Source organism: Salminus brasiliensis, chromosome 10 (genome assembly GCF_030463535.1).
Source record: "Salminus brasiliensis chromosome 10, fSalBra1.hap2, whole genome shotgun sequence".
In the NCBI taxonomy this organism is placed as follows: domain Eukaryota; kingdom Metazoa; phylum Chordata; class Actinopteri; order Characiformes; family Bryconidae; genus Salminus; species Salminus brasiliensis.
In genome coordinates this window covers 40036529-40054028 of record NC_132887.1, presented here as the reverse complement: position 1 = coordinate 40054028, position 17500 = coordinate 40036529, and the positions used below count along the sequence as shown (strand labels likewise).

Genomic DNA, 17500 nt, shown 5'->3' with positions numbered 1-17500 from the left:
TGTGCCCTACACCCTACACTCACTGTGTCCTATTCACACGCTTTACCTCACTGTGCCCTACACCCTACACTCACTGTGTCCTATTCACACGCTTTACCTCACTGTGCCCTACACCCTACACTCACTGTGTCCTATTCACACGCTTTACCTCACTGTGCCCTACACCCTACACTCACTGTGTCCTATTCACACGCTTTACCCCGCTGCGCCCTACACCCTACACTCACTGTAAACCTATAAACCCTGTTTGTCCCTCTGTTGCCTATAAATACTACGGACCCCAACACACCCCTCTGTATCCTGCCTTTACCTATCCTACCTACACCCTACGTTCTCCACCCTCTCCGTTGGCCTTACACACTCTGCGTATTTCCATTTAGGCATATGACGGCTTTGCAAGTCTGGGGATCTCGCGCCTGCTGGAGCCGGCAGACATGGTGCTGCTGGCCATCCCGGACAAGCTCACCGTGATGACGTACCTCTACCAGATCCGCGCGCACTTCAGCGGCGAGGAGCTCAACGTGGTCCAAATCGAGGCAAACAGCGGCCGCAGCACCTACAAAGTGGGCGACTTCGAGACGGACACCAACAGCTCCATCGGACAGGACAAGTTCTACGCAGAGCTGAACAACGATACGCACCGAAGCGAAGATCCAAAACAGCCCGTCGGCATCGACGCTAACGGAGAGGGGGTGGAGCCCCAAGCGGCGGCGATCACAGGTATGTCTGTGGAGGCGGGGCTTTTGTCCGAAGGAGGCCTGACTTCAACCACTTCTAGCCCTGCCTCTGTCGTCACAGCGACAGTGACCGACACATACCCCAGACCTGCTCCCCGTACCAAAATTAGCCCGGATTCCTCCCCCGCCCAGCCCGCCGCCTCTGAGAATAAGACCGCAGACCCGACGGACATGACCGACTCTGCCAGCCGGACGGAGAGAGGGAAAGAGAAGGATAGGGCGGCTCCCGCAGACGTTCCACATGCCCAGGCCGAGCGCCCGAGGTCCCTGCGGCCTCTCGAGGCCGACGTTGGGGGTCCAGAGCCCAGGGTCTCACCTCCACACACACAGAAGTTGGGCTTCAGCTACAGCAGAGATGCTGATCTGAGCAAGAAAAAAAGAAGTAGCGTCCGGAGCACCGAGACAGAAAACAAGGCCGACAGCAGCCCACCGCTGACCAACCATTCGGACGCACCTGCCAAACACACACAGGTAAGTCCATGCTACGTCCATGCAGATGCATGTTTGGTGTCTGACGTGTGCTTCTTTAGTTCAGAACACGAGATAATAGGCTACCGTCCAACATCCTGACCTCACTAACTCTAGCTCTTGTGGCTGAATGCAGTCAAATCCTCGCAGCAATGCTCCTCCAAAAGTAGTAAGCCCTAGACAGTAAGTATCAGCTCTTGATTTCAGAAGATGAATGAGCAGGTGTCCCAATACTTTTGTCCATATAGCCTACAGTAAAATGGCCTTGAAAGTATGTGAAGAGTTCTGCAATAATGAACGCACACGTCAGGACATGGTTATTTGTTTGTTTGTTTGTTTGTTTGTTTGTTTGTTTATTGTAAACACCCCATAACCCTCCACTGTTCCATACTACCCCTCCCCCTTTAACATTGCCCTGTCTGTTGCCCTCTCTGTCATTTATGTCTGATTTTGTGTGTGTGTGTGTGTGTGTGTGTGTGTGTGTGTGTGTGTGTGTGTGTGTGCACACGCTCGCTGAGTGGAGATTGGTCAGTCACTCTGACGTGTGATTATGCAGCGCTGCCTGGCTGCAATATTCCAGCTGCCTGGAGCTCGATACGCTTCAGCGCCTGCCCTCATCTCTACACCTCTCTGCCTCACACTCGCCTTATTTATCTCTCTCTCACACACACACACACACACACACACACACACACACACATTTTTTCTTCCTCACGTACTCGTACACTTTCGCACATCTTTTTTTTTTTTTTCTTCCTCATCCACACCTGCATGCACATGCATTTCTCCTGTCCCACATACACACACACACACACACACACACACACTTGACCTTGGATGCAGGGTCTTACAGTCTTGGCAACCTGAGCAAAACCATTTGTCTGTGCAGCGAGTGTATGTGTATGACCTACATACAGCCAAATTCAACCTCCACGTTTAACCCATCCGTGGCATTGAACACACACACACACACACACACACACACACACACACACACACACACACACACATACTCTCACACACTCACACTAGTGATCAGGGATTGAACACACACACACCTCCGGAGCTTTGAACAGCCACCTCAGCAACCGGGGAGCATTTGGGGGTTATGTACCTTGCTTAAAGGAACCTCAGGTGTGAATATTGAGGCACCCTGTTCCTGCCTGTCCAGGGGCTTGAACCGACAACCTTCCGGGCCTTCTCTGTCCTTTGGGCCTGCCCCGGATTGCACTGTTCTCTTTGTATAACCCAGCTTGGAAGACTGGGGTCAGAGCACAGGGTCAACAATGAGGTGATTGTACAAGTGCCCAACTGTGACAGCTTGGCAAGACTGGGTATCGAACCCACAACCCTGTTATCAATAGCCCAATACTCAAACCACTGAGACACCACTTCCTTTTATGGAATCCATATAAGCTTTTTAAGTGCATCTTGAACAGAGATCTTCCTCAGACGTGTGAAAAAGCTTCACCACATCAACTCCAACCCCTCCAACGCTAACTGCTAATTCTGTTATGTTAGCTTACAGACGCCCATTCTAGCTAGCATTGCCCATGCTGAGTGATTGGGGGAGAGGCAGGACCGTCCAGAAACTCCCAGTCTTAAATGGCTGAGGTATCAGTGGGAATTGAACCTACGACCTCCTGATGCCGGGGCTTGAAGCAAAGACCTAAGCTAAAAGAAATGGTTTGAAAACACTTGTAAACTCAGTCTTTGCTGTACAACTAACTGTACAACACACACAAACACGCACACACACTCATGAGCTTTACTTCTGTTTATGCGCTGTGGGTGAAAAACGTCCCGTTCAGATGTGTCGTAATTGTGTTTCGAGTTCAATGACATGTCATTAACGGCCCTGGCTTGTGTTTGATTGGCGGCGTTTGGCAGCCTTTATTTTCTGTGTTGCTTTGCTTTGTGCTGCGTCGAAATGTAGACGTGTGTGTGTGTGTGTGTGTGTGTGTGTGTGTGTGTGTGTGTGTGTGTGTGTTTGCATTCTCGTCTCTGAGATTACCTGTGTTATTCTTGCTGATGGTGTGTCAGTCATGTGCGAGAGGCGCGTTTATCTGCCCTGAACTGACAGGACGCAAAGCCTCAGCCAATCAGCTGCTCTCGGCGCGCGCTAACCACACGTCAGAACCTGGAGCTGATAACCATCCGCAGCCCAGATGGATTCCGAAATGAATTCCCTCTCCTCCTGTTTTTGTGTTGTTTTATCTTTGTTTTGTGTGTGTTTGTTTGTTTTTCAGGATGTCGCAGCTGCCCCTGTGCCCAACACCACCGAGGAGAAGGTGAGCGGCACGCATCGCATCATCACATGATCACACCTCACCACACTGGCCTGAACACACGTCCAGACCCCGTTCACACCTGGTCACTTCCAGTATCTGGATTGTATCCTCATGAGGTTTTGGTCAAGTAATTGCTGTGCCGGGTTATGTTTGCGAGGGGAGGGGTTATTGTTGAGGTGGGAGGGGTTATGGTTGCGGTGGGAAGGGTTTTTGTTTGGAGTGGGAGGGGTTATTGTAGAGGTGGGGGTTATGGCTGCGCCAGGAGGGGTTATGGTTGGGGTGGGAGGGGTTATAGTTGCAGTGGGAGGGGTTATAGTTGCAGTGGGAGGGGTTATGGTTGCGCCAGGAGGGGTATTGGTTATACTGGGAGGGGTATTGGTTATACTGGGAGGGGCATTGGTTATACTGGGAGGGGTAGTGGTTGCACTGGGAGGGGTAGTGGTTGCACTGGGAGAGGCGGATGTGTTTACGCTGGTTTAACGTGGTTTAGGTGTGTCTCAGACCTCCTCCTGTAGTGGTCTGAGTGCTGGGATTTGGATCTTGGGTGTGTTCACACCTGCAGTTTTATGAGGCTCGGCCTGATCCAGATACAGTCCTGATACTCAAGCTGCCTGAAGTGACCAGGTGTAAACAGGCTCAGAGTGTTGCCCCCTCAGACTGCAGGGGTCGAGACAATAGATAATCACCTGAGGTGGCAGAAGTACACGAGTCCCATACTTAAGTCCCTGGGGTCTGTTTGAGAACCAGTGACTTGGGTTGGGTAATGGTTTGGATTAGGTCACATGTTCTGTGTGTCGTGTGTCAGAAGGTGCAGTCTCGTCAGGAGGAGCTGAAGGAGAGAGCTCGGCTGCTGCTGGAACAGGCCCGCAGGGACGCCGCGCTGAAGGCCAAGAACAAAACCGTCCCCAATGCCACCTCACCCACACACACTCGCCCACCGCACGCCACTGACGTAAGTCAATTTAGGCTTTTGGTGAACTGTTCCTTTAACACACACACACACACACACACACACTCTGTCGTTGGAGAGCACTGAAGTCTGTCGGACTACAGAGCAGGCCGTGACCGAGTGAAAGTACAGGACACCTTAAATGGAGAGAGAGTCAGGAGAGTGATCTGGCCTCTGTGAGTGGAGGGGTCAGTGGCACGTGTGCTGCAGGACAGTACAGGTGGGCTCTCTCACTCTCGTGTACAAGATCATCCAGAATAAAGCTCTAATAACATTAATATACAGTATGAAGCTCTAATAACATTCATATCCAGTATGAAGCTCTAATAGCATGAATATCCAGTATGAAGCTCTAATAACATTCATATCCAGTATGAAGCTCTAATAGCATGAATATCCAGTATGAAGCTCTAATAACATTAATATCCAGTATGAAGTTCTAATAGCATGAATATCCAGTATGAAGCTCTAATAACATTAATATCCAGTATGAAGTTCTAATAGCATGAATATCCAGTATGAAGCTCTAATAACATTAATATCCAGTATGAAGCTCTAATAGCATTAATATCCAGTATGAAGCTCTAATAGCATTAATATCCAGTATGAAGCTCTAATAGCATGAATATCCAGTATGAAGCTCTAATAACATTAATATCCAGTATGAAGTTCTAATATTAATATTCAGTATGAAGTTCTAATAACATTAATATCCAGTATGAAGCTCTGATAACATTAATATCCAGTATGAAGTAGTGAATGTAGGTTTTCAGCGAGGGCAGAGAGAGCAGGGTAGGTTTTGTACTCTCCACGATCAGGGTTGTATGAAAGGCAGTGGAGAGAGAGAGAGGGGGAGAGAGAGAGAGAGAAAGGGTGGAGGTTCTCGCTCTGCTGATCACGCTGCTGTGGGACGTCTGACGCCTGCAGGCAAACTTACAATAAAAAAAAAAAAAAGTTCAACGAGAGACACAGCCCTAAATCCACACACACACACACACACACACACACACACAGCTCTTAAACGAGAGACGACAGAGGAGGGAATGGTGTAACGGCCGTCGCTCGCTCGCTATGACAAGGGATTTGGCGGGAAAAGTAATGAATACCTCTCGGTAATGAAATATCTGAAAGACGGCAGCTCGCCCGCCCTGAAAGCGAGAGAGAGAGAGACGTCCTTGAATTAAAGCAGCAGCAAAATATTCCCGTTAAAACGTTAATGCAGAGGAAAAAAACATAGCCTTAACCTTCAAAACCGTGTGTGTGTGTGTGTGTGTGTGTGTGTGTGTGTGTGTGTGTGTGTGTGTGTGTGAGACTGTGGAGAGAAATGAAATTAAGGCAGCGATTTTCAAAGCGGCTGTTTTCCCTCTTTTCCTCCTATCTGCTTTCTTTTTTTCTTCCCTTCCTTCCCCTGTTTCCAGGTTTAAGGGAAGTCCTCTGTAAGTCCTCTGTGAGCTGCTGAAGGGGGGAGATGCTCCATCGTCCCGTAGATTAGCAGTAAATTGACCTGTCCGTGCTCGGCCAGCGCGCTTTCACTCACGGCTGCTGTCGCGAGGTTACAGAGAGTCGGAACGTAAAAATCCCGTATTTGAGGTGTTGTAAGTTTTTCACGCTGGATTTAGTTAGTAGGTGAAGGGTCGCTGCAGCTGGGTTTCAACCCGGCACATGTGCTGCAGGACAGTACAGGTGGGCTCTCTCACTCTCGTGTACAAGATCATCCAGAATAAAGCTCTAATAGCATTAATCATCCAACATCAGAACCCAAACCCAAACCCGACCTCACTGATGCTCTCGCTCCCGTGAGGCTGAATGCAATGGAATCCTTTTTACAGCAATGTTCCAGCATCTGGTGGAAAGCCTCTCCAGAAGAGTAGATGCGGTCACTGCAGTAAAGAGGGACAAACTCCCGGCCAATACCCTGGATTTCAAAGGAGCACTGGAGGAGCAGGCGTCCACATACTTTTTTATTTTTTTTTACTTTTTACTTTATTTTAAAGCTAATTTAGTTGAGGTTGCAGACCTCATGTCCTGGTCAAGGTATAAACGCAAGTTTGTGTGTGTGTGTGTGTGTGTGTGTGTGTGTGTGTGTGTGTGTGTGTGTGTGTGTGTGTGTGTGTGTACACACCGGCGCTTTCGCCCCTCTCCCAAGGACACAGGCTGCTAATGAGCCTCAGTTGCATTAGCGTCTGAGGAATATTGAATTGTTTCTGGTTTTTAATAGAAAACATTGATCAGAGGCGCGCTGATAATTGGGAGCGATTTAGATTAGCGATTAGCGATGTGTTGTTTTGATTAGCGGCAGCCAAGGGTGTTATCTAGACCTTCTGCAAGACGCACACACCCCAAACACACCACGCATAAGGACGCCTTTAATTCAATTAAGGAGAAGCTGCGATGGGCCGGGGTGGAGAGATGCGCAGTGGGGTGGCGGGGTGCTTAGGGGGCAGTTAGGTAGATGGGAGGAGGAGCTAAAAGAAAGATGAGAGCGTTTCAGTTAAAGATTAAAAAGCAGAGAATTGAACTTTCCTCCGTATTCTACTCCAAACTTCATACTGGATATTAATGTTATTAGAACTTCATACTGGATATTAATGTTATTAGAGCTTCATACTGGATATTAATGATATTAGAGCTTCATACTGGATATTAATGTTATTAGAGCTTCATACTGGATATTAATGTCATTAGAGCTTCATACTGGATATTAATGATATTAGAGCTTCATACTGGATATTAATGCTATTAGAGCTTCATACTGGATATTAATGATATTAGAGCTTCATACTGGATATTAATGCTATTAGAACTTCATACTGGATATTAATGATATTTGAGCTTCATACTGGATATGAATGTTATTAGAGCTTCATACTGGAAATGAATGTTATTAGAGATTCATACTGGATATGAATGTTATTAGAGATTCATACTGGATATTAATGTTATTAGAGCTTCATACTGGATATTAATGTTATTACAGCTTCATACTGGATATTAATGTTTTTACAGGAGAGAGAAAGTGAGTTTGAACACAGTGAGGGTTTTGTTCAGGTTTAGGGTTAAGTTTAAGGACTAAGTATAGAGTTCTTTTTAGAAGAGTGTGTGCGGTGTGTGTGTGTGTGTGCAGTGTGTGGCCTATTCTTTGTCTGGGAGTGCTGGTGTGTTTCACTGCTCACATCACTAATCCCTCCCCTCTCATCAGCTGTGTGTGTGTGTCTGGGTGTGTGTGTGTGTGTGCCCTGTTCTCCAGCATGCCATGCTAATTGTTCTCCAGTGTACGATGTGAACTCTCTCCCTTTGATCTGATGTGTGTGTGAGCATGAGTGTGTGTGAGCATGAGTGTGTGTGAGCATGAGTGTGTGTCTGGTCTTTGATAGTGGACTAACAGTAATGATGGTTTTGTGAGTAGGTGGCCTTCACAACCTATTACAGCTACCAGTCTGACTACACACACACACACACACACACACACACACACACACAACAGAGATGTGTGTGACCCTGATTGACAGAGAGAGAGAGCAAACCTTTGAACTAGTGGTGACCTCCTGGTGTGTGTGTGTGTGTGTGTGTGTGTGTGTGTGTGTGTGTGTGTGTGTGTGTGTGTGTGTGTGTGTAGGTGACGTTGCTCGTGTTCAGTGGCTCGTTATGATTAGTTTAATTGGACTGTGTTTAAACCCCCCCCCCCCCCCCCCATTCCCCCTCTCTTTCTGGTGCATCCACTCAGCTGGACTTGCTGGCGCTGCCTGGTTGTGGGGGGGCGGGTTCTGTGTGTCTGGAGATCAAAGGAGTGTGTGACTCTCTAGTCCTGGTTTTTAGGAGAGCCGACATCACAGACAGCCTGATTGTCCCGATTGTGATGTCATTAGTAGTCCTGATTGTGATGTCATTAGTAGTCCTGATTTGTGATGTCATTACTAGTCCCGATTCTGATGTCACTATTTTTTCAGATTGTGACATCACTGTTAAGAATTCTGACTTGTGACTTCGTAATAGTATCTAATGCTTTCGGAGCTCACACACACCAGTGTTGGGGTTACACACACACCTGCAGCCCCCACACACACACTCCTTGTCTTTTCTTTTTTTCGTTATTTATTTTAATTGTTTGTTTACTTTCTTGTTTTTGCTCCCCTGGAGTCTCCCGTTGACCCCCCCCCCCCCCCCAAAATACCAGAGTGAGACGTATGTGTGTGCTAAAGGTCATCTGTCACCCTCAGAGGAACAAGCTTGACCACACACACACTTGCTGATGAACACGGTCTTACACACACACACACACACACACACACACACACACACACACACACACACACATACACAACTTAAGAGATGCGTCTCTCGGTCTTAGCCCTGGGTATACACACCCCTGTTTGATTTGTATTTATTTATTTATTTATTTATTTATTTATCCATCTGTCTGTTATTGTTTGTTTTGTGTGTGTTGTTTGTTTGTTCCTCAGAGTGGAGTGGGGCTCCTCTCGAGCCGGGTGTGAGGCGTCTAAGTGCTAAATGTCATCTCTCGCTCTCAGAAGGACAAACTTGGCCACTAGCCTCCAACCCCCAGTAATAACTGCCCTCCACTCTGGCTGCTGTTTTTAATGTCTCTCTCTCTCTCTCTCTCTCTCTCTTTTCCCCCTAACACACAAATGGCTTGTGAAGTCTTTCCCCCCTGATTCAGCCTGGATGTTATGAGGGTGTGTGTGTGTGTGTGTGTGTGTGTGTGTGTGTGTGTGTGTGTGTGTGTGTGTGTGTTGCCTGTGGGCCATCTCTCTCTTATCTCTCCCATTAATCATTCTGCGGCAGCAGTGTGCCGGTATCAAGCCCACGCACATGCAGAATCATAATTATGCCATGTACAACTTCTTTGATAACATGTACAGTTTTCTTCTTAATTCTTTATCAAATGCATTGATCGTGGTGTGTGTGCATTGATCCGGGACCACCATCTGTAGCCCCCTGATAAGGCTTAGTGCCATCTCTTTCTCTCTCTCTCTCTCTCTCTCTCTCTCTCTCTCTCTCTCTCGCTCGCTCGCTCGCCCTCTCGTTTGGCTGTGGGCAGGATTAGCTCACCTGCTTTAGTTGCATTTTAAGTCGACACCCTAAAACATCCCATTACACACTGAAAACACACCTGCCTGCATTCCTCACCTGCCCTCTCTTTCTCCTAGCTCTCTCTCACTCCCGCACATTTTGCTGTGTGTGTGTGTAGAGCGAGAGAGAGAGAGAGAGAGAGAGCGAGAGAGAGAGAGAGGTGTGATGGATTCACTGATTGATGGATAGAAAGAAAGGTAACTTCACCAAAAGGGAACGTAGTCCGTTAGGTGGGGTTGGTGTTCTAGAGGCTCTGTTCTAGATATTCTTACCTAGTCGGAACTGTTCACACTGGAGGTGAATGGAATCAGACATCTGAACCTCTAAAAGCTGAGTTTAGGCCCGTGGTGGCTGAGTTTAGGCCCGTTGAGGCTGAGTTTAGGCCCACTGAGTTTAGGCCCATGGTGGCTGAGTTTAGGCCCACTGAGTTTAGGCCCGTTGAGGCTGAGTTTAGGCCCACTGAGTTTAGGCCCATGGTGGCTGAGTTTAGGCCTGTGGTGGCTCGTGGCTCATGGCTCAGTTTAGGCCATAGTCTGACCCCCACCTTTTTAAGCTGGTGCATACTGAAGTCTGTCTGGCGACCGTGTGCTCACTGTAGTGCCTGATGCCTGAGACACTGTTCTACCTGAACAGAACCTGCTTTTATAATCAGATCATTAAAATGGTGGAGGGATACATGCTGCAGGGTGTAGTGCGGCTACAGAAAGTAGTCCCTAAAGAAAACTGCATTAGTGGAGATTCTTCCTCTTAATGAATGTTCAAATCTTAACCTCTGAGGAAGTTGAAAGTTGGTGGACTTCCCCTTTGAGAATTTTGGAGGCTGTTGTCATTTTGTCTGTTTATTTTTTTGTTTAACAAAACACAGTGTGTGTGTGTGTGTGTGTGTGTGTGTGTGTGTGGACACAAACAGTGTTCTACAATGGGATAAAGATCCAAAACCTCTCTTCCTTTACACTGCACACTTCTGTATGTGTGTGACGGGTAGAGAGACACACACGCACACACATCCTCCCTCTCCTCCGTCTCCCAAACACACTCACTGTGTCATGACAAATGTATCTCCTCTCGGTTCACTGGTTGGCACGGCGGCTGGCTGCCTGGCACCGCTGCGACACTGTGTGTGCGCCTGCCTGTGTGTGTGTGTGTGTGCGCGCAGCAAAGCGCCTCCTTCCCTGGCTCCTCTCCCCCTCCTGCCCTCCAGCCTCCAGGATCCTCCAAAAGAGCAGCCAGACCCCGTGCCCCCTGTGCCCACTGCCTGGGCAGCAGCGGCACCACTCATGCCTGTGCCGCCGCGGTGCAGCAGCGCTGGTGTCGGCTCTCCGGCTGCTGACTTTTGTCTTTTTTGTCTTTTTCAGACAGCAGAATCAGGCCCTGCGTCTCAATTCACACACGCACACACACACATACACTGCAAAGGGGGTGAGTTGCATCAGGGAACAGATATTCATGTTGCAATCTCTTTTAATCCATTACAATAACACACAATATGTTGACAAAAGTATTGGGACACCTGCTCTTTCACGGTTTCTTCTAAAATCAAGGCTGTTAAAAAGAGCTGATCTGCTTCTGTTGGAGTAACTGTCTCTACTGTCCAGAGAAGAAGACTCTCTACTAGATTTTGGTGGAGGAGCATTGCTGTGAGGATCTGATTGCGTTCAGTCATAAGAGCTCATCCCATCCAAAAGTACTGGTCCATCATTTCAGAGAACACAGTTCTTCCACTGCTCCACAGCTTCTCAATGCTGGGGGGCTTTATAATACCCCTCTAGCCCACGCCTGGCATTAGGCAGCATGATGCTTACCCGCTTTAGAGGGTCCTATTCTATTGGCAGTACTTCTCTGCAGGGACCAGCTGCACTACACCCCCCCCCCCCCCCCCCCTTCATGGAGGGTCTTCGTTGACTTTCTTTCTTCTTTCCTCCTGAAAGTCGCTGGAATCTCTTTGACGACCTCGTTATCCTCTGTGATCAGCTGCTGCTCATGCCCTGGATGGACTGCTGATCTCTCTCTCTTGCTCGCTCGGCCTTGTTTTTCCTCCCCTCCCTGTCTCTCTCTTTTTCTCTCTCTCTCTCTCTCTCTCTCTCGCTCGACTCGTTTGCCCAGTTGGAGAGTCCAGACTGAAACGGTCAAGCTCCAGTGTAGCTGAAGAAGAGCCACTTGAAGCCTATTTGGAGAGAGAAAGGGAGAGGGGGAAGGAAAGGGGTGTGTGTGTGTGTGTGTGTGTGTGTGTGTGTGTGTGTGTGTGTGTGTGTGTGTGTGTGTGTGTGTTGGGCCCTATTGGAGACTGTTCGAGCCAGTTGTCAGAAGAGCCAGTTCTTCTATTTAACGAGAAAATGGTCCAGTTTAAAGCCACGGTCAGGAACTGCTGTATCAGCAGCTCGGTGCCCGGGAGCTTCCTCAGACAGGGCAGGGCAGAGTGGCCATGTGGACGGTGGTACTGCCATACACGTCTGACCCCCCAGTGTCTTATTAAGATCTTCCCAAAGTCTAATAAGCATCTGCTGGATTTCAGCAGTACTGCTCTGCTCTCCGTGTGGAATGCGGGTCAGGTTTACATCAGCACACCCCCGACCAATCATGCGGCTTTCTTCGAGTGTGAGCAACCTGCCGACCGACGGGAGGTCCCCACACTGCGCCGTGGCTGGGGAGATCTGCTGCCTGCCACCCACCCGCACACCGTACCCCCCACCGGCACAGCTTGAGACTGCCTTGGTACTGGTAATGGGGCAGTGGTGGCTCAGCGTTTAGAGCGCTGGGTTATTGATCAATAGCCCGGAGCTTTCTAGTTACAAGCTAGCTACAAGCTAGGGGCAGTGAGTACACACACACACACACACACACATGGAGCGGTGGGCAGCCAACTCCAACGCCCGGGGAGGGGAGCAGAGAGGGTGAAGGGCCTTGCTCAAGGGCCCAACAGTGGCAGCTTGCCGAGCCCGGGAATCGAACCTACAACCCTGTCATTAATAGAGCCCAAAGACTTTTAATGGTGTAGCGCAGCACAGTCACCCAGACCAGGACTCGAACCCTGGCTCAGTTAATGGTGTTATCCATTGTGCCACACCAGCCACGAGTGTATGGAAGTGTGTTGTGTTAAAGGTGTATTCTTGTGTGTGTGTGTGTGTGTGTGTATGTGTGTGTGTGTGTGAGAGAGAGAATTCCACTCTAACTAACTCTTCACTCCATGGCTCCTGGGTTTATTCCACTAAAGTGTCTTCCATTAGCTGCAGCTATTGGGATGCGCCAATTAGCATAACTAGCTCATTGTCCTCCGCAGCGATGGTCACAAACACACCATTTGGATGGAAATGGGTGAAACGGAGCTAATTAGCTTAGCTTTGTCGCTGTTAGGGAGGGTTAGAGCAGAGAGAGAGAGAGAGAGAGAGGGAGAGAGAGAGAGAGACTGCCGTCGTTCTGCTGGACTGCAAAAGTGTTGGAGGAGAGTGTGGAGTGTGGAGATTAAGGGGTGTAGGGTGGGGAGGGTAGGCAGGGGGGCGATCAGCAAATTAATAAAACAGCCAAATAGAAACAGGGACCGCATTCCCTAAGGGTGTGTGTGTGTGTGTGTGTGTGTGTGTGTCTGAGTGTGTGTGTTTACTTGAACAGCTCTGCAGTGCATGGGGTCACTTCAGACATTTCTAACAGTAACAGAGGAATGGCTTTAGATGAAGACCTTAAACGTCTAGGAGATGCTGGTGGACTCAGGCTTAACCCATTTCATCTGACATTTAACTGGACCTGTGGGTCCAACTGTCCTCGAACACGAAGCCTGAGCGTGATCAAACTTCATGGAGGGAAATTAAATTCTGTATTTTAGTCACATGACTACTGATTTAGCTACAGACTCTACAGATCGATTATTACCAAGTGATCCGTGATGCTGTAGACCATCAACAGGCCTCAGGTAGGAGTAAGATGTAGGGTTGAGGTTAAGGTTAGGATTAGGTTTATTGTAGGGGTGTGTTAGTTAAGGATCAGCTGGCCAGAACTTTTCAAATAAGGTGTTCCTGCAGATGTAAATCTGATTTTGACATAGATGGGATTTGAACCCACAGCCCTCACCTACATAATTTGACACAGAATGAGACTTGAACCCACTGCCATTATCTACATAATTGGACATGGATTGGACCGGAACCCACACCCTCATCTAGATCATTTCACATTAATTCAGACTTGAACCCACAGTCCTCACCTACTTAATTGGACATGGATGGGACCGGAATCCACACCCTTACCTATATAAGTTGACATAGAATCGGACTCAAACCCACACCACTCACCCGCATAATTAGACATAGATGGGACTCGAACCCACAGGCCTCACTTTTATATAATTTGGCATGGATGGCACTTGAACCCACAACCTTTGCTTATATAAATGGACATAGAATCATGCTCGAGTCCACAGCCGCCCTCACCTACGTAATTGGACATAGATGGGACTTGAACCCACAACTCCTTACTCATCTAAATTGACATAGATGAAACTGTAGTTACCAAATATTTGAATAGTAAGCTGATTTTGTAGTGAGTGTAAGATTTTAAGGGGTGAAAGCTGTGTTTTAGACATGGAGGTGTGTAAGAATCCATATGTCTTACACTTGGGCTCACACTTTTGAGTTCTTCACCCTCATAACTTCAATAGACCCTACAAAAGAACCTTGTGGAACTCCACAAAAATCACAAAATCTGCATTAAGACTAATAACAGAATAAAAAACCTGGGTTTTAACATATCATTATTTTTATTGATGCTTTTATACAATGTTTTTAAATGTATTTAAAATATATTAAATATGAATATTTAATCGTTGCCTATTTTGGTGTCAAATTTCGACCCACTACCTGTACTCTCACTGTAATCCAACACACCAGCATTTAAACGTCGCTTCTGCTGTAATGATCATCACACCACCACAGACAGAAGTGCTGCTAATGAGCTAATGAGGACTGTACGAGTGCTTCAGCCACAGAAGGCCATTATTCAGTACGTTAGCCTTAAATCTGCGGCCTGTGTGTACTGGGAGCATTGGAACATACGATAGGGTGCTGCGCGTGGAACCGCATGGCATGCCTCTCCCCACCCTTTAATTACACATGCAGTGAGCTGAGGCATGAAATAGGGAGCTTTAGCTTTAATTGTAACCAGGGATTTTTACATGTTTACCGTTTTCCCCCTCGCGAGAAGACAATCAGCCTAATTAGCTCCTACAGTAATGCTGCTGTTTCCGCTGTGTTTCCGTTTAGGTCGCGTACCTCTGCGCAGGTCTTTGTATGGCTGCCCTTCTTTCTAATCTTCTTCTCTGATAATACACTCATGAGCCAAAACATTATGACCAATCTGATGAAGGGGATAGTGTTGCTGATGTGGGAACAGTGCTGCATGTGGGGCTCCAGCGGACTAAGGCGCAGCCAGTAGGACCCGAGGATCAACAGCCGGAGCCTTAGAGAGCACAACTCCCCCTAAGCCCAAGAGGGTGTCCGACACTCAAGGCTAATCAAAGCCCGATCTGGGTGGAAGCGACAGACAGACTACTGATGGATACGAGATGTGGAACATATCACAACACATATTACTGTCGGCACGCTAGCATCAGAACCGGACCTCTAGGTGATGGAAGAAGGTGGTTTGGTACACAGTGCGCCCTGCTTTCCTTTTCTATTCCATCACTTCCCAACTTGACGGGCTTAAACATCTGCTAGTGCGTCCGGATGCCACAGAGACCACCCTTCCGAGGCCCATCAGTGTATTAGGCGGGTGGTCATAACGTTTTGGCTCATCTGTATAAGAGTTTTTCGCTTTAATAACAGCAAAATGAATCACCTTAAAGCACCGAAATGCTGTGTGTGTGTGTGTGTGTGTGTGTGTGTGTGTGTGTGTGTGTGTGTGTGTGTGTGTGTGTGTGTGTGTGTGTGTGTGTGCGCGCGCGCTCTGGTAAACGGCTTTCTGTCGCTGTGATCTGATTGGAGAGAGAGGGAGCGGCGAAAATGGCATTTCTGTCAATTACTCTAGATGGCACCTGTTCAATAACCCACTTTTCTCTCTCTCTCTGTGTGTGTGTGTGTCGCAGGAGCGTGATGAGGAGCGGCGGAGGCAGCTGAGGGAGCGAGCGAGGCAGCTGATAGCGGAGGCTCGCTCTGGAGTGAAGATGGCGGAGTTTCCCCTCGCCGCTGACTCGGCCTCCGCCACAGCGGAGTTCAAAGGAAGGTCAAAGGCAGCTGGAGGTGGGGGCAGGGGGCTTTATATATATATACACACACACACACACACAGTCCGCCATTACGTACAGCAGAATCTATGGCTGGGACTGTTTTAATACGGGAAACCCAGGTTCAGGGTCAGAACAAGGCGTCTGGCGGCGGCCTATTGAAGTAATGCCTGTGGGAAGTGGGCGGGGCTTATGATATGCATGCTGTCACTCAAATGACTGGTCTGGACTGGTCATCTGAAGACTTCCGTACCTCCAGGATTCTGAGATTTCCTCTTCTAGCATTTGAACATGGTGCAGTTATCCAGGTGTTCATCCAGGTGTGTGTGTGTGTGTGTGTGTGTGTGTTGTGTGTGTGTGTGTGTGTGTGTGTGTGTGTGTGTGTGTGAGAGAGATGCTAAATGGAAAAACATAACATCATCTTCCCTGCCCTCCATTAATATACCTCTGCTGTGGCGGCCCAGAAGTACATTGCATTAAGAAACAAGCCAACACACACACACACACACACACACACACACACTGAGAGTGAGTGTGTGTGAAGTCTAATTTGAAAGCATTCACAGAGGGCTACACATCCATTTGTTCAGGCAGAAGGTTCCCAGTTAATCCTCCAGAAATACGTCAGGAAAACTAAGCATCTGACGACAACACACACTCACACACACACACACTCACACACACACACACACACACAGACCTATATGGCCCAAATTGCACACAAATACACTAAATGGACAAAAGTATTGGGACACCTGCTCATTCAATATCAAGGGTATTAAAAAGAGCTGATCCTGCTTCTGTTGGCGTAACTGTGTCTCTACTGTCCAGAGAAGAAGACTTTCTACTAGATTTTGGAGGAGGAGCATTGCTGTGAGGATTTGATTGCATTCAGCAACAAGAGGTAGAATAAGTGAGGTCAAGATGTTGGACGACGATCACCCTCCCACCTCATCGTCCCCAACCCCCCTGGCTCATCCCAGAAGTACTGGATGGAGCAGAGAACACAGTTCTTCCACTGCTCCACAGCTCAATGCTGGGGGGCTTTATACCCCTCTAGCCCACGCCTGGTATTATTAGGCAGCATGATGCCGATAAGTTTGTGGCTGTTGTGGCATTGAGGGTGAAGTGGGATGGTGATTATCCAGCGAACATCCTGACCTCCCTAACTCTAACTCTAGCTCTTGTCACTGAAGGCAATCAAATCCTCACAGCAATGTTCCCTCCTCCAAAATGTAGTAGAAAGTCTTCTTCTCTGTACAGAAGCAGGATCATCTCTTTTTAATCCCCTTGATTTCCGAAGAAGCAATAAATAAGTATGTGTCCCAATACTTTTGTCCTCATAGTATTGTTCTTGTATTGATCTGGGCTGTTGACTTTGCTCCGCTGACCGCTGCAGCTGTGGGGGCCTAATTGGAATTAATTTAATAAGTGTAGTACTGGAGGGGGGGGGGTCAATTTGGCGTGCTGCTACGCCTGACTCGGCGTGTTCACAGAGTGGCCGGGCACTGCGTCCAGTTAATGTGTGTGGAATTGGAGGGGCGTGAGCGCGGCGGCCGGCCGCTGTGTCCCATTCTTCACCAGCAGTGTGTGTGTGTGTGTGTGTGTGTGTGTGTGTGTGTAGCATTTCACAGCTCGAGGGGCGTCGCAATATTCCTCTGCTTTAATCTCTGCTATCTCTCTCACTCTCTCTCTCTCCCTCTCTCTCTGTCTGTTTAATGGTACCCCCTCCTCCCTCCTCTGTCCCCCCATT

At 48.2% G+C, this 17500-nt stretch overlaps 1 protein-coding gene across 1 annotated transcript in view; it reads left to right on the top strand.

Moving 5' to 3' along the window:
• Window positions 1-17500, top strand: part of ehbp1 (EH domain binding protein 1) — a 120415-nt gene that overhangs the window by 40386 nt on the left and 62529 nt on the right. Inside the window, 4 exon segments of the mRNA XM_072688907.1 lie at window positions 381-1208; window positions 3455-3496; window positions 4302-4448; window positions 15610-15763. Coding sequence (XP_072545008.1) covers window positions 381-1208; window positions 3455-3496; window positions 4302-4448; window positions 15610-15763 — 1171 coding nt within the window.